At 44.1% G+C, this 18,607-nt stretch overlaps 1 protein-coding gene across 1 annotated transcript in view; it reads left to right on the top strand.

Annotated features, from left to right (window-relative positions):
• FAS (Fas cell surface death receptor) overlaps window positions 1–18,607 on the top strand; it is a 78,178-nt gene that overhangs the window by 25,612 nt on the left and 33,959 nt on the right. The window contains exon 2 of the mRNA XM_075612886.1: window positions 4,932–5,079. Coding sequence (XP_075469001.1) covers window positions 4,932–5,079 — 148 coding nt within the window. The remainder of the gene's footprint in view (window positions 1–4,931; window positions 5,080–18,607) is intronic.

Genomic DNA, 18,607 nt, shown 5'->3' with positions numbered 1-18,607 from the left:
CCTTGGGTGTCGGCCATACAATAGTTCAAACGGGGAGAAGCCAGTGGATGATTGGGGAACTTCCCTAATGGCAAATAACAGGTACGGTAACAAACAATCCCAGTTTTTCCCATCTTTATCAACTGCCCGCCGTAACATGCTCTTTAAGGTTTTATTGAACCTTTCCACTAAACCATCTGTTTGTGGATGATAGACTGAGGTTCTGAGATGCTTGATTTTTAGGAGTTTACATAGCTCTTTCGTTACTTGGGACATAAATGGTGTTCCCTGGTCAGATAGAATCTCTTTAGGAATCCCGACCCGGGAAAACAGAACTACTAACTCTTTTGCTATGTTTTTAGCTGAGGTGCTACGTAGGGGAACTGCCTCCGGATATCGGGTGGCATAATCTAATATTACCAATATATGCTGATGTCCCCTAGCAGACTTTATTAGGGGTCCTACTAGATCCATAGAAATCCGGTCAAATGGTACCTCTATTATGGGAAGGGGTACCAATGGGCTGCGGTACGCCTTGAACGGGGCGGTGATCTGACATTCTGGGCATGAGGAACAATAATTCGTAATTTCTGCCAGAACCCCAGGCCAATAGAAGCTTCGGAGAACCTTTTCTTTTGTCTTTTCCACCCCTAGGTGTCCCCCCAATGGATGACTATGTGCGAGGTGTAATACTACGTTACGGAATGTCCGTGGTACCAACAATTGTTTAGTTGTAACTGATTTCCTTTTATCAACCCGATATACTAGGTCGTTCTCTACCTCGAAGTAGGGGTAAGCAAGTGACCTATCTGGTTGGCCAGGAGTACTATTCTGGTCCCGTATATTTCCCCTTGCTACCGCTAATGTGGGGTCCTCCCACTGGGCCTTCTTAAAACTCCCAGGACTGACCTCTATGTCAGCGAGGGTCTTATCCGGTTCTGGGGTGGTAAGTGTCTGCTCAACATCTTGATTTGGGGTATTCCCTACCAAAGTAGTGATGGGGAAGGGAATTTTACAGCACTCCTCCTTTTCCCCCTTCTTATTTGGGCCCTCGTCAACCTCCATTTCTGAAAAAGGGAAAGGATTTGTTTCTTCTAATACTTCATTATGGTCCGCTATTGACCTCTGGGCGCTATTCTGAGCGGGGGACCACATTTTTAGAAAATGGGGAAAGTCGGTCCCTATTAACACATCATGTGCCAGTTTGGGTACAATACCCACCTTGAAATCTAAAGAACCAAACTCTGTTTCAAAAAAAACATCAACAGTGGAATATTCATGATTATCCCCATGTATACAACAAATTGCCACTCTTTGTGAACTGTTTCCCTGTTTCTTCTTAATGGGCAAGAGGTATTCGGACACTAGTGTGACCATGCTCCCAGAGTCAAGAAGTGCCCGAACCCTCTTACCATTAACCTTTACAAATGCCCACAGATGGTTATTCAAGGGGTCCTCTGGGCTAGGGCCCATACATTGGGACAACAGCGAATAAGGTTCCACGCTGTTGCATTGCATGGGCTCATCATTTAGTGGGCAGATTTTTGCTGTGTGGCCCCTCTCATGACAATTTACACATTTAGGTACATAGTCTGTGTCCCACTTAGAGCCTTTTCCCGGCTCCCCATGTTGGCTATTGCCCTTAGTGTGCGAACCACTGTTGCTGGTGCTGCGTGAAGGTGGTCGCCGCTCTTCAGCGCCCCTTAACCCCGGTACCCTTTTACCGTCTCTGGAAGAGTCCTGGAACCTCGGGTAGTGGGGTTGCTCCACGACTGTGGGTTGCGGGTGCTCTTCTGCTGCATTGTACCTTTCTACGAGGGCCACAAGCTCATCCGCATTGTGGGGGTCACTCCGACTGACCCAACGGCGTAAGGCAGAGGGAAGTTTCCTCAAGAACTGGTCCATGACCAACCGTTCCACGATGTGGCTGGCTGAGTTGATCTCGGGTTGTAGCCACTTCCGGGCGAGGTGGATGAGGTCATACATCTGGCTTCGGGTGGCTTTATCCATCGTGAAGGACCATGCGTGAAACCTTTGGGCGCGAACAGCCGTGGTTACGCCGAGGCGGGCGAGGATCTCGAACTTCAATTTTGCATAGACGTTAGCTTCGGCTGGCTCTAGATCAAAGTAAGCCTTCTGGGGTTCGCCGCTTAGGAAGGGTGCGATTAGACCAGCCCACTCAGCTTCTGGCCATCCCTCTCTCTGTGCCGTGCGTTCAAACGTGAGAAGATAGGCTTCCACATCATCCGAGGGTCCCATCTTCTGAAGGTAGTGGCTTGCCCTGGTCATTTTCGGTACTGGGGCTGCCGCTGCCAGTGGAAGGTTACTGATAGTCCCCCTCAGGATCTCGAGTTCCTGCTGTAAGCCCTGAGCGAACCGCTGTTGCTCCTCTCTCAGCAAGCGGTTTGTCTCTTGCTGGTTTGCATTCGCGTTTTGCAGGGCTTCATTCGTCTGTTGCTGGTTTGCATTCGCCTGTTGCTGGTTTGCATTCGCCTGTTGCTGGTTGGCATTAATCTCTTGCTGGGCTATTAGCAGCTGTTGATGGGCTGCATTCGTCTGCTGCTGGTTTGCATTAGTTTCTTGCTGGGCTATTAACAGCTGTTGCTGGGTTTCATTCGCGTCTTTCTGGGCAGCGACATTGCGTACCAGCGCACCCACCACGTCTTCCATCTTGTTTGCAGAGGATGAAAAAAACTTTTTTTTTTTTTTTTTTTTTTTTTCAAAGTTCTTTAACCCGCAGACCCCCTAGTGCAGTGCCCGCATTCTCCACCATATGTGACAAACGGCTTACTCCGGGGCTCCGTCGTTTGTCCGGGACTGTTTAGAACACGGTCTTTTAGGGTAGGTTAAATGATGAGGCGTCACGTACTGTTCCTTTAAACAGGCTATGCCTGGTTTATTCAGTCCCAGGCACTGAGACTGCCACAGTGCATACAACAGAAAACAGATCAAAACAAAAGCTGCTCACCTGAGCGATAACTTAACTTAGATATCCCTGACTCAGGGTTGGAAGTGGCTTTTCCACTTCCAACATCAAAACACGGTACTTTTGCAGTCTTACACAAATGAACAGAAAGATTGAACCTGTTTGGGGAAGAGGCTTCTCCCCTCTGTAGTTCAGCAGCCTTCCAGCCTCCTGGCTCTTGTGGGGAGACCAGAGCAAACAGGAAATCAGTCTTTCATACCTGATTCCTAATTAGCATGACAGGTGACAGAAATCAGGCAGCAGACAAACTCTGGTCTGGATCTCTCATCCCTCAGTTCCAGCGCTTGCCAAACTGTGGGATGGAGTGTATGTATTATAAGGCTGCACTCCCAGGCCAAACAGGATAGAAACTGTCTAGTATCCTGGGAGCCCTATATACGGAATTTATTACCATCCCCTGGTTTCTGTCACAATATATATATATACAGCTCAACCCCGTTATACCGCGATCCGTTATAACGCGGATCTGCTTATAACGTGGTTTTAGCGTGGACCCCAAAAGACATTTTTTTTAAATTTTTTTTATTTTGCACGCACACTGCATACACTTACTGCACACATAGCACACTTACTGCATACACAGCACACACTCACAGCACACTGCACACACAAACACACACACACACACACACACACACACACACACACACACACACACACACACACACACACACACACACACACACACACACACACTCAAATACACACACTCAAATACACACACTCAAATACACACACATATATATACATACATACATTATTACTAATAAGCAATAAGGTTGGCCACATTTTTATGACGTGCCACTCATTTTTGTCATTTACTTTAGACTCAAACACAGCTGTGACTATTTCTCCATGTTGATATTTTATTCCAATAATACTTCATTATGGACAAATGCTTTGGGAATGAAATGGGTCAGGCTTTTTTCTTTTAACTCTGATCCACCGGAAACTTACTTGAAATAAAGGGCTTTAGGTCAGATGATATCCACAACAAATAATGAAAGCACCAATGTATTTTATTGTATGGAAACTAAAGTGAAAAACATAGTTCATGTGGGTATAAAATTACTCTTATTATAGCGGTGTACAGTGTAGGCTGTTATTTACCTTTTGAGGGATTGTAATATATCAGGGGTGGGCATCTCCAGTCTCCAACATCTCAGGTTTTCATGATGTCCCTGATTCTGCACAGGTGGCTCAATCAGAGCCTGTCTTTGACTCAGCCACTGGTTACGCCAGCGGTGCGCAAACTGTGGGGCGTGACCCCCAGGGGGGGCGCGACACTGCCGACGGGGGGCGCGGGGTTTACAGAGGCCCCGCGCGCTTCCCGAAGGCACTTAAATTAAGTGCCGGGGGAGCTGCAGGGCCTCTGTAAACCTAACTTACCGTGGCTCCGGCGGCTTCCTCCCTGTGTCGCCATGGCAACGCGGCGTCAAAATGACGCTGCGAGGTCATGTGACGTCACGTTGCTATGGCAACGTGACGTCATTACGCCGGAGCGCGGGTAAGTTGGGGTTGGGAGGGGGGCGCGGGAGTGAGGGGACAGCCGGCAGGGGGGCGCAGGGAAAAAAGTTTGCGCCCCCCTGGGTTACGCCATCTGTGCTGAAGCAGGGATATCCTGAAAACCTGACCTGTTGATGGCCCTTGAGGACTGGAGTTGCCCACCCCTGTAATAGATACTTGCCCGCAAAGCACATCGAACAACTTGCTCTATAGTATTACAGAGGAAAAGTCAACTTTGCAAGTCAGCAGCTGTTATTTCATGACATTCTCTATCCTATCTGGGATAGGTTCCAGTACTGTCCCACACTCCACGTTTACCTGACTCTTTTCTTAGCTATAGCAATGTCCTACTTTTTGTGGAATAGATTTTCAGATCCATTTGAAATCAAATTAACATCTAATGTGCAGTCCTTAAAAACCCCCCACTGATATGCTTATGTTTTGTCTTTTTTTTTTTTAGGCAACCGGATTGAGTTTTGGGTCATCCCTCAAAAGCCTGCAAGATAAATCTGTGAACAAGGACTCTATTTCATCACAGGAGCAATTTAGAAATTGCCCACATGATGAATACTATGGAGAAAACCATTGCTGCAAAAAATGTGATGCTGGTATGTTCTATGTACCATTTAAAATTTATGGGGGGTGGCGGGGGGTACAGTGAGGAAGAGGGAGGGGGTGGGTGAAATGCATTCATGAAGACATTTATCTGGCGTAGTGTCCTAACATTGAGAACAGCGACTGTATCAAATTGTGCTTTTATTACATTTAACGTTTCTGCGTGGAATCGTCTTGTTGTGGGTGATATCAAATTCCTTCAGTTATTTGTTCAGTTAATTAATTACAGGATAGGGCCCGTTTGTTTAACGTCTATTCTTGATACGTTTTATTTAATTGGTTTTAGACAACGCTGGACTCCCAAGAGCCCATCTCTAGCCACCAGTGGACCCCCAGGTGTCCTGTATCGAACGAGATGTCTGCAAGGGAATTAAAGGGAATTAAAGAAGGGCTAATTCTCTGTTAGGCCTGGTTTGCAGTAGATCCAATGTATTTAAGAGTTTTGTGCACGAGTCATTGAAGTACCTCATGATTTTGTCCATGGAAAATGTATGCCATATCCTATCCCCAATTTGTGTTATTGTGAGGAGCTCCTGTTTAAACCAGACGGAAGCCATCGCACATTTTGTTGCTGTCGTTATGTGGGAGATTTATCGTTGAGTATTTATATTTGAATCTTTTAGGGGTTTGTTTTGTAAGAATAACCTTGGATCCATTGGAATTGAGATACTTCAAATTCTTTGGATTAAAGTGGCGCTATATATGGGCATGACCACCACATATAAAGGCATGATGCTCTTAGTCCACATCTCTTTGGACAAATGGGTGTCATGCCTAGGTATATGTGGGCCAGTTTTTCTGGAGGAAGGTACCATCTGAGCCTCAACTTGAAAGTTTTCTCTCGTATGGTGGTTCAAATTGAACTTTTGTTCAAAACTTCAAATATTTCTGTCCAGTCTTCGGTTCTAGAGAAGTGTTTCATTCGGTTTCCTGCTTTTTCGTATGTAGCGAGGTCCCCTCTGGTTCCCCACTCTCCGGTTTTTCCCCCCTTATCTCCGATGCAGCGGCTGTTGCGGGTGGCGACGGACTCGCCGGCGACTCCCTCCGAAAGGCGCCGCCATGTTGGGTTGCGCTCACACTCGCAGGGCTCGCGTATGCGCAGTGCGAATTACAGCGGCCATTACTAGGTTCACGCAAGGTGCACAGCAGCGGCCATTAGAGAGAGCACACGAGGCTGCTAATGATAGAGGCTGTAGACATGACTACAAGCCCCATGATGTTCAGGGGCAGATACACCACCTGACACCAGGGAGCCAATAGGGCTGCAAGATTCCTCTGGAAGGCACGGAAAGAGTATTGCATGCTGGGACAGGAAGCAGGCCGTCAAGTCCGGGACCTGAATGGTGCAGGTAGTGTCCACGGAGCTGTGCTCCAGGGACTAGGCCAGAAGTTACCCCCAAGGGCCCAGTTAGTCCCCTGAGCCACAGTAGACGTACTCTATGTGCATGCTATAGGGAAAGGCCATAGGATAGGGACCCGTTCCACTATACCAAGAGAGAGATAGATATGCTGCAGGACATTGCCTGAAGGACAGTGCAGCTTGCTAGCAGAAAGCAGATCGGGACTCCATAGTAGAGACTGCTCACAAGGGATCATCCGGCTGGAGGTCTCTCCAGAGAAGTCAGACGGCGGAATCATCCAAACGAGAAGCAGCACATTGCGCCGCGGGACCACGTCGCAGAGCTGCTGGTTATACTGGTCTGGACAAGACCAGGAATGTATTATAAGTGCACCACCGGGCCCCAACACAGGGAAGCGCTATCCCTCACACATACACTATAGCTTGTGGACAGTCAGGGGTTAAGTGCCCAGGCACGTTGATACTGGAAGGACAAAGGGGAGTTACATGTGGGGTGATGCTATGAGACATATGTGGGGAATGTGTTAGGATATATGCAACATACATGCCTAGTAAATACTATTCATATACAACTGTGTGCATTTACTTTGTATGTTGGTTCCGGTGAGGGAATACTCCCACACGCTGGGATCCCATATCGGTGGAGGCGCTGCACCGTGCATAAGTGTATCCCAGGCTCCCAGTGGCGGAGGTTCAGGCCTCCTGTTAGCCACACAGGTAATAGCAGCACACGTAGTTTCAGTACCCAAGGGGTACAAGGGCTACACGTATATTTAGGAAGTGCTTGCTATTCTGAAAGAGTAAACATTTTGTACAAGATTGATATTAGGCCATTTTGGTAGTTGGGACTTAAACACAGTTCTTAAAAATGTGTAAGATGGGGTAGTTCACCAAAGTGTTTTATATAGCCTTTTAGTTGCAGGTCTCTGAAGAACTCTCTCTTTCTCCCCCAAACTCCCCATCTACCCCCCCCTCCCCCCCACTGGCATCCAGTCTCAGTTATGAGGGTCTCAAAAGACTTTACTGACTGGGCCTCCACCATGTCCTTGACTTTGGTTATATTTTTATTTTGCCATATTGTGAAGATTATTCTTGATTGACCTGCGAGAAAGTCTGGATTGTCAAACAGTGGTGTAATTTGTTACCGTTTGTTAGTTAGTTTAAATATCTGTTTGGTTTGTCTCCATAGTTTTTGAGAGTGTTATGTAGTGGGTAGGAAGGTGTTGTGAGGTAACATTTTGGAGTTAGGAAACCATAATAGCATGTCTATGGATATATCTATAGATGCCATGAGATTAGTTGACTAATCTGTGCTGCTCTGTAGTAATTGAAAAGACAAGGTTGGGACTGTCCTTCCTTATTTATTGGTAGGCACAGTATTTTTTTTAAATTATTATTAATCTTTGTTTTTTTTATCTGCCCATATAAATTGTGGTATGTGTCTCGAGTTTTTTTTAGGTCCCCCATAGAGATTGGAAGGGTCTGGTATAGGAGACTGGATAACAGGTTCATTTTAATTGAGAGGAACCTTACTAAGATATGTGGTGTTTGTTCCAAATTGTTCCACATTCGTACTGTAAGTCAGTAAGTAAGGGGTGAAATTGTATTTGTATAGGGATTCATATGTGCTTGTTAAATATATTCCAAGATACTTGATTGAGTGGGGGTTGCATCTAAAGACAACATTTAAGGAAATTAGTTTGGTAGCCTTGTGAGGGATATTTCTGTTTAATGCTTCTGATTTGTTATTATTGACTTTGAAGCCTGATAGTTTATTAAATCAGTCTAGTTCATTATATAGATTAGGCAGAGAGGTCAATGGCCCAGAGAGAGAGAGAGGAGAATGTCATCTGCAAACAACGATATTTTGTACTCCTTGTCTGCGGTCCGGATACCTCCAATATCCAGATTGTTTATGTTAGCTGCCAACGGCTCCAGGGACAGGGCAAAGAGCAAGGGCGATAGCGGGCAACCCTGATGAGTTCCACCTTTTATTAAGATGGGTTGGGAAGGAAACCCCATACACCAAAATTTCGCTGTGGGGTTAGGCTGCGTCCCCGCTGGCGCTGACAGCGCTCATGCTTGAGAGCAGTGACGTCACCAACTCTCTAAGCATGAGCGCCGGGTGTCCGGTCTATTTTGAAAGTGCACGCGTGTGGACATTGTAGGCATGTTAAGCGCGCTTCAAAGTCAATTTTTTCTGTCTCAAGCGCCAAGCTTGGGAGAGCGTGTGTGCCCGCGCACGAGCGCACACATGCCGCGTGAGCGGGGACTTTATTATTAAGATTCAAATAAGTAAAAGCGGCAAGCGCTGAGTGCACAGCACGCTCAGCGCCAGCAGGGACGCAGCCTTAGAGTCGAGTGCCTCGATTGCTTGAAGAAACTCCCTGTGAAATCCAAACTCTCTGAGGGTTGGGAGCATATGTTTCTAGTCTAGGCGGTCAAAAGCCTTCTCTGTGTCTAGCACTGGGAGCATGTCAGGGTTTTGGGAATTTTTTGCTATTTCTATAAGGTTGATTGCCCTTCTGGTGTTAATCGGCAGCCTGTCTTCCTGGCATAAAACCCACCTGATCTGGAGAGATCTGCCGAGGTATATATTAATTTACTCTAGTTGACAGAATTTTGATAAAAATGTTTAGGTCTACAGTATGTTAATCAAGGATATTGGGCAATAGTTTTATGCAATTGGTTGGATCTTTGCCATCTTTGTAAATTAAAGACATATTTTCTTGAAGCATATTTGGAGGAATCTCAGATCCAGACATGTGGGAGTTGAGTACTTGTTGGAGATATGGGGATAGGGAGGAGGCACCTTTTTTGTAATATAAATTGGAAAAACTGTCTGGGCCAGGAGTTTTGGAGGGTTTTAGATTTTTAATAGTAGATACTATTTCTTCTAGCGAAATAGGACGATTCAGGCTTTCACACTCAGGTTTTTTTAATTTCGGAAGTTTGCTGTTTTGAGTATTCATTTAAATAGTCGTACAAGTTTTAATAAGGAGTTGTTTTTTTCCCCCATTATATAGTTTGGTGTAATAATGATTGGAAGTGTTAATGCCTGATTTTAATTTAATGGTATGTATTTTCTGATAAGAGCTTTTGGGTCTGAGTTTTGCCACCAAGAGGGAGTTGGGCTTGTTTGCTCCTTCGAATAATTTTCTTCTGGTCCAGGTCAAATATTTTTCTTCCTCTTGTGTGAGATATATATTTAGTTCCCCTCTTGCTTTTGTAAGATCTTTAAGGATTGTTTGTGTTATTTTTATTTTATGGAGTTTCTCTAGTCTGTCTACTACGGATCTATACTGCTGGATTTTCTCCAATCTCATATTTTTTGCGCTCTCTTCCACCACCATTATCCTGTATCGCAGAACCGCCATATGGGCTTCCCACAGAGAGGATGGGGATGTTACAATTTTATTTCCAAACCAATAAAGATAGTGTATCTCTCTCTCCAGGACCTCCACCACTTCCGGGGCCTTTAGAAGCGACTCATTGAGTCTCCATGCGTATGTTGATGTTGGGAGGTCAATGTTGTGCAATATAATTTAGATGGGAGCATGGTCTGACCATGAGATTTCGTGTATTTCTGTCTTGGCGGTTTTGGTTAAAAGGGAAGTCGAGATGAGAAAATAATCTATTCTAGTATATAAGAAATACACCACCACCACGGAGGAGAGTGAAATAGCGGGCACAGCCGCGCAACAAAAATAGCAAAGGTTGGACTGTGCTATGAAAACAACTTTATTTCAGCATGGATTTTTAAAAAAATGAGAGGAGGGGTGGCACCCCCCCCGCACCTCTTACGCGTTTCACCCGCTCGGGGCTTTTTCAACGAGTGGCGTTACTTGTGCACAGCCTCCTAAAGTACCGGATACAACCGGCAACGTGACGTCACTCCACCAATAGGATGCAAGTACTCCCAAGATCGTATACAGGGAGACCGCACACTTGGTAAGTGTATACACGTGTGAGATGTATCAGCACCAGAGGCATGCGCAATAGAGACAAATAGTGGGACAATGAAACAAACAGACAATTTAAATTTAAACAATTATATGACAACACAAATGAATTCAGCTAATAATCTATATTCGCAAATCTCCACGGAGAGTGGTATATTCATGATAATATATACAAAAGGATATAGTAAACCACTCATCCATGAAGTTGCGAAATGATAAAAACACTGCATAGTAAAAATGCAATTTAAAGTTAAAATCAAGTAAAGACGGGGGGATGGGGGCTATCAATCTATTAGTTCATAAAGACAATTTATATAACTAAAGTATCTCACATAGTTCAAAAGCATGCAACAATCATGAATTATATTCAAAGATTGAATTATTTGTGTTATATACAAATGTGACAAATGTAACAGAAATGGCATGTAACATCATCATTACATTTGTCACATTTGTATATAACACAAATAATTCACTCTTTGAATACAATTCATGATTGTTGCATGCTTTTGAACTATGTGAGATACTTTAGTTATTTAAATTGTCTTTATGAACTAATAGATTGATAGCCCCCATCCCCCCGTCTTTACTTGATTTTAACTTTAAATTGCATTTTTACTATGCAGTGTTTTTATCATTTCGCAACTTCATGGATGAGTTGTTTACTATATCCTTTTGTATATATTATCATGAATATACCACATTCCGTGGAGATTTGCGAATATAGATTATTAGCTAAATTCATTTGTGTTGTCATATAATTGTTTAAATTTAAATTGTCTGTTTGTTTCATTGTCCCACCATTTGTCTCTATTGCGCATGCCTCTGGTGCTGATACATCTCACACGTGTATACACTTACCAAGTGTGTGGTCTCCCTGTATACGATTTTGGGAGTACTTGCACCCTATTGGTGGAGTGACGTTGCCGGTTGTATCCGGTACTTTAGGAGGCTGTGCACAAGTAACGCCACTCTTTGAAAAAGCCCATAGCGGGTGAAACGCGTAAGAGGTGCGGGGGGGGGGGGGGTGCCACCCCTCCTCTCGTTTTAAAAAAAAATCCATGCTGAAATAAAGTTGTTTTCATAGCACAGTCCAGCCTTTGCTATTTTTGTTGCGCGCCCGTGCCCGCTGTTTCACTCTCCTCCTCGGCGGTGGTGATTTTCTCCTGTACTCTCATACAGCTTGGAGCACACAAGACCGGATGAATTAAAGACATATGTGAGTACTTTGCTACCACTATTTTGCAAGTTGGAGCCTCCCCAGGTGCACTTGTTTATCGAGTTGCCGGATTTATGTATGGGGTCTGGGTGGGTCTTAGGACTTCCCGCGGACAACCCTTCACAGTCTTGCCAGATCACGTCCCAACTAGGAGTTAATTCAAATAAGCTTCATTTCTCATTGTATTTTCCGGATGCAGCAATTTACTATATAATGTGGACATAATGCTCTGTAGCACTAGTTAATTGAGGGGACTATGTACCTCAATGTTCCTTCTATATTCTAGTATATAGTTGATGTAGGGTGGAATAAAAGGTGTAGTCTCTTTTTGTGGGATCTAGTTCTCTCCAAACGTCAGCTAGGTTTGTATCTTTCATGTAAGTTCTTAATGTATTGAGATCTTTTTTGTTATGGATTATGGATGACGGAAATAGCCCTCACTAAAATAACTGACGACCTCCATGCTGCCAAAGACAGAGGTCATTACACTCTGCTCATATTACTCAACCTCTCTGCAGCATTTGACACTGTGGACCATCCTCTTCTCCTTCACATTCTCCATACTCTTGGAATTCGGAACAAAGCTCTATCCTGGATCTCATCCTACCTCTCCCATCGTACTTTCAGTGTCTCTTCTGCTAACACCTCCTCCTCTATTGATCTCTCTGTGGGGCTACCCCAGGGCTCTGTCCTGGGACCTCTTCTCTTTTCTCTGTATACACTCTCTCTAGGTGACCTAATAACATCTTTTGGGTCTAATTATCACCTCTATGCTGACGACACACAAATATACTTTTCAACACCCGACCTTACACCTGCTGTACAAACCAAAGTTTCTGAATGTCTCTCTGCTATATCATCCTGCATGGCCCTCCGCCGCCTTAAACTCAACATGGCTAAAACAGAGCTCCTCATACTTCCTCCCAAACCTGGCCCTACTACCTCCTTCCACATTACTGTTGGAACTACGATCATTCACCCAGTAGCCCAAGCACGCTGCCTAGGGGTCACACTCGACTCCTCTCTCACATTCGCCCCTCACATTCAAAACATTTCTAAAACCTGTCGCTTTTTCCTCCGCAATATAACAAAGATACGCCCTTTCCTCTGTTGCTCGACTGCTAAAACACTGACTCAGGCCCTCATTCACTCCCGTATTGATTACTGTAACCTCCTGCTGTCCGGCCTTCCTGCCTCTCACCTGTCTCACCTACAATCTATCCTAAACGCTGCTGCCAGAATCACTCTACTCTTTCCGAGATCTGTCTCAGCATCTCCCTTCATGAAATCCCTCCCCTGGCTTCCGATCAAATCCCGCATCTCACACTCCATTCTTCTCCTCACTTTTAAAGCTTTACACTCTTCTGCCCCTCCTTACATCTCAGCTCTAATTTATCGTTATGCACCATCCAGACTCTTGCGTTCTTCTCAAGGATGTCTTCTTTCTACACCCTTTGTATCTAAAGCCCTCTCCCGCCTTAAACCTTTTTCACTGACTGCTCCACACCTCTGGAATGTCCTTCCTCTCAGTACCAGACTAGCACCCTCTCTGTCCACCTTTAAGACCCAACTTAAGACACACTTGCTTAAAGAAGCATATGAATAGCACTGTGGATATTCTGAACACATGATACATAAAGCTTGGCCCCCTGCAGACGCACTTACCAGAACTCCCTCCTACTGTCTCTGTACGTTCTCCCTACCTACCAATTAGACTGTAAGCTCCTCGGGGCAGGGACTCCTCTTGCTTAATGTCTAAAGCACTTATTCCCATGCTCTGTTATTTATTTGATTACCACGTGTATTACTGCTGCGAAGCGCTATGTACATTAATGGCGCTATATAAATAAAGACATACAATACAATACAATGATGCGGAGGGTGTAGCTGAGTGATGAAGGTTGTTAGCAAGAGTAAGATTAAAATCGCCTCCTAAAATGAGTCTGCCTTTTTTGATATTGTTCCGTGTGCAAAAAATATTGTTGAGGAAGTGTGATCTGTTGTCGTAAGGTGCATAGATATTAACAATTGTGAACTCTTTCCCATAAATTGTGCCTATGATATCAAAAACCTCCCTTCCTTGTCAGCTTTAATTGTCTCAAGGGCACATGGTATGTATCTACGGAGGAATATTGCCACTCCTCTCTTTTTAACAAACGCTGAGGCTAAGAATAGGTGTGACATTTTTTATCAAAAAATGTGGGGGTTGTTAGATCGGTTAAAATGTGTTTTTTGGAGGAGTAATATGTCACCCTTAAATCTGTTGTAATCGGTCATAACTTTTTTTCATTTGTTCGGGCTATTTAAGTCCTTTGTGTTAAGTGATATAATCTTCAAGGACATGGGCATGCCAAGGGGAGAGAGTGCTTACCATACCGACATCGATGGCATGTGGGATTCCTGAGAAGATATAGACTAAGAGAGTGCTGAGTATACGTTGTGAAAATTTGTTGTGTATTCTGGTTTTGTGGTTTTAGTGGAACACCCGTCTGTGTAGACTGTTGTACAGGTACCAGTTGCAAGAACTTTTTTTTTTTTTAATTGCCAGGAGTGAGCGAATCGGAGGGTAATGAGGACTTGATGAGTCCCATTGTTGAGTGCCCTCTCTTTTTTTTTTAACAGTAACAGCTAACAGTAGCTAGATGTCAGTGCTGCTTTAACAAGAGGAAACAATTGACATCTTTTTAAATGTTGGCCTCAATAAAAAAAAAAAATCTAGTGTTTGCTTCTATAAACCTGTTATGTTAAAGCTGCAGACCAAGCAATATCCTACATGTGTTTTTCTTTTTTAAATAAATCAGTTCTGTACTATGAGAAAACACTTGTAGCATTTTTTTTAAACAACTCTGAATGTAATTTGTAATTTTTTATAATGTAACAAGCATTGTTTCTTTCTATAGCAACCATTTACAAAGTCACATCCCCTTCCTCTTCTGAAACAGGCTCTGGCACACCACTTTTTGAGGCCTGCTCGCTCTAGCAGTGCACCAATTGTATCTGGTGACTGCCTGGTCACATGATCTTCCCCATAGAACTTGGCATCTTTGGTCCTCTTCTGCTGTACCGACTGCCATTTAGTGAACCCCCGAGCCGCATCTTCACTGATCGATCAAAGGAGAATAGATCGATAAGCAATTTAGCTAATGACTTATCATTGTGTGGATTATAGTGATGCATATATTAAAAGGGGGGAAAAAACCTGACAGCTTGGACTGCTGCTTTAAAGCAGCAAAACATGTAAAATGTGCAATGTATTTTTCTATTACGGGATTGAAGAAGGGGATGCTGTTAGCAGCTCCGGCTGGGCTGAGTGGGCCCAACAAAATGGCGGCTTAAATTTCTCGCATCATGCGGGCCAGTAGGAAGCTTTGACGTCATCTCGTGCGGCTTCCTATTTGCCCACGTGACGGGGGGCTATAAACTCCACAGACACCGGAACACTCAGTACTGTATTTCTGGAAGCAGGGGGTCCTCAGAGCTGAAATGAATGCAGTTTAGCTCCGGAGACCCCCGCTTCAATCCTGTAATAAAAAATTTGCTGCTTTAAATGAGCACCCTCATTATTTGTTATAAAAAAGGGAAACTGGTTGTTTAATATCCCTGACTGTACAGTACCTCACGGGTCAGAATTACCTTTTGGGCACCTAACCATATGTGAATGTTACGATTCAGTATGTGGAGTGTAGAAGTTATTTGAAAAGTACAAATAATGTGTATGCATCATAGAAAAAGCATTGGTCCTTTCTAAATATGGAAAGTTATGAAAACATATATCTGATCATGAGAGTAATAGTGATACATTTTAATGTGCCAACATGATAATGCATCATGTTTAACTTGTTACGTAAGTTTTCCTGATCTCAAACTTTTAAAAACTCTTTTTCTAATATAACTTAAGAGGATACTGCGGCCTACATATCTGGCTACTAAAACTATTCACTACAATCATGATTTTTTTGTTGTTGTTTTGTTTTAGTTGAGGTACCTTGAGGGACTGGAGCCCCTGTAATCATGGCAGAGTCTTGATCATGTGTTCGTGTTGGAATTGAGTGTTTCTATGGTTGTTGACCAGTCTTTGCGGGTTCCTTTTGATCGGGTCTGTGTTCTTTCCGGTTCAATTGTCGTCTCCGCCGTGGATGTTTCAATGACTTCCGCAGATTATTACAGCCCTAGGCAATCCAGGAACCCCACGCTGTCGGCCACGTTCATCGTGGGGGCCTGAACGCCATTGAGGGATAACTATAACTTGATTGGGACTTGTATCTAATTGATTTTTCTCTCAAAAGATCAGTAACCGATTTAAGGATCGTCTCAAACAATGTACAGTAGTAGGAGCTACGATGTTGAATGGTAGGAGGCGAGAGTTTTCAAAGCTTCAGGTAGACCTCTTATTCGAATGTTAGTTAATCTATCCCGATTTTTTTTAGCATATTCTTGCCTCTCTAAGATCATTTCTATCTGGTCTTGTACTTGTATGATTTTTTTGGGTGTGCTCATTCAAGGCTTTTATTGTGTGGTCCAACTTTGATTCTGTGGTATCGACTCTGTCACCTGGAGAAGTAATTTCTTGTTTAACCTTCGCTAGTGCTGATTGCATCTCTGCGCGTAAGAAGTTCTGGATGTTACTAAACAGATCTATTATGTCCTTTTTTTGTAGAGACTTAAGACCCCATCTCATGCTCTGATTGTGAATCAGATTGAGTCCCTGGTAATGGCATCTCCGTCTCCAGAGCCCGGGACTGCTCCAGTTTCTTGAAGTAGTCTGGAACTCCTTGCTGGGAGGATTTTGTTGTTTTAGAAGTAGGCATCATGTAATTGTAATATGATTTCTACTCTTTTTAGGGATCCATATTCGAGTGCTCAGCCTCGGGAGTGTGACTTTCATGCGACCATCTTCACCAACATCATGCAAGCGCCTTCTAAAAATATATATTATAATTGTATTTGTCTAAAAGCGTCCCCAAATATGATGTACTGTGTTATAGGCTTAGACTCGGAACACCCCTTCACTTCTCAAAGCTGATTGACTGATTCCAATGGATTATTCATTCAAAAATGGGCCTGCGTTTTGGCTACTTGGCAAGTTTAATTTCTAATGAGTGAGAGTAGCTCTCAGATAGGGGAGGTGACTGGACAGGAGGCACCAGCCAGACACTGACTCCTCCCCCTCCATGCAGCCAGACACTGACTCCTCCCCCTCCATGCAGCCAGACACTGACTCCTCCCCCTCCCTGCAAGCAGGCACTGACTCCTCCCCCATCCTGCAACCAGACACTGACTGCTCCCCCTCCTTGCAGCCAGAAACGGACTCATTTCGCTGCCTGCAGAGAGCTCTGCACAGGAGACACTGAGGAGCAAGGCAACCAGGGCATTATTTAATACAAAACAAAGAAAATAACCCCTCCAAAAAGCGCTTACCTACACTAATTAAGGTGTGATAAATACAGTGCTAAAAATTATATAATACGTGCTAACACAACAAACAGTCTAACTATTGCTGTAAGAGCAAGCAGCTAGGTGACAATAATGTCAGGTTATTCCAAACCTGATACAAAACAGTGCACAAACAATATTAAAGTCCCCAGCGCTAAAGTCCAAGATACCGTGATCTTCAGATAGTCTCTGATATTAAAGATGGTAACTGGGCTCTGTTGAAAATGTTCCAGATGGGATGTGTCCTAGGAATGGACGGATGCACGTCTGAAATACAGATGAGAGGCACACCTGATTGCGCAGCGTTTTCTAGCAATCAGATCCCTATCTAAGACAGTGATGATTCCTACTCACATGATGAACGCCAATGTAGTCAGTGGAGAGAATCTGTGCTTGTTCCTCTTCTTTCAGCTCCTCTCACGACCCCACGTGCAGGCAGCTTTCTGGAGGAGACCTCAATCCACAATGGCGTCGGGGGTGGCTCCGTTGCGAAACCCCCACCGAGGGAAGGAATGGGCACAATATGGTGTAGTTTGAAACACTTTAATTAGCTTATACACTAAAAAACACATTAAAATACACTCACATGGTGCAATACCGAACTGTATTGCTCAAATTGCCGTCCGCAGCTTGCTATCCCCTGACGAAGTGACCACGTGTCACGAAACGCGTAGGGAGGAGGAGTCTAGTCACTTGAGCCAACCCAGCCACCGTAGCCTCTGCAAGGAGAGTTCCCGGCAGCGGTGACGTCACACGCTCAGTACCACCAGCGTGTCTGCGTGCAGGGATTCTCTGTATCTTGCGGGCAGGATTTGCAAGCTGCGGACGGCAATTTGAGCAATACAGTTCGGTATTGCACCATGTGAGTGTATTTTAATGTGTTTTTTAGTGTATTAGCTAATTAAAGTGTTTCAAACTACACCATATTGTGCCCATTCCTTCCCTCGGTGGGGGTTTCGCAACGGAGCCACCCCCGACGCCATTGTGGATTGAGGTCTCCTCCAGAAAGCTGCCTGCACGTGGGGTCGTGAGAGGAGCTGAAAGAAGAGGAACAAGCACAGATTCTCTCCACTGACTACATTGGCGTTCATCATGTGAGTAGGAATCATCACTGTCTTAGATAGGGATCTGATTGCTAGAAAACGCTGCGCAATCAGGTGTGCCTCTCATCTGTATTTCAGACGTGCATCCATCCATTCCTAGGACACATCCCATCTGGAACATTTTCAACAGAGCCCAGTTACCATCTTTAATATCAGAGACTATCTGCAGGGCATTATTTAAGTAATAATCCCCGAAGAACCGAGCATTACTGGCCAATAATGCCCTAGCTGGAAGAGTTGAAGGCCTGAGGTGAATAATGACCTGTTCTTCCGGGATTATTACTATTATACTGTAGGCTAAATGTCGGCCTTTTCTTTTACATTTTTCGTAAAAAGAAAATCACTTTTATACAGTTAAATTTATTTGTATCAACACAATATTCTACATTTTCTTGTGCTTTTACTGTACTTGTTTATTAAAATGAAATTGTAAATATACTCAAG

The sequence above is a fragment of the Ascaphus truei genome, chromosome 8 (assembly GCF_040206685.1).
Source record: "Ascaphus truei isolate aAscTru1 chromosome 8, aAscTru1.hap1, whole genome shotgun sequence".
Lineage (NCBI taxonomy): Eukaryota > Metazoa > Chordata > Amphibia > Anura > Ascaphidae > Ascaphus > Ascaphus truei.
Note: the sequence above shows the minus strand (reverse complement) of the source record. Positions and strands in the feature narration are given on the sequence as shown.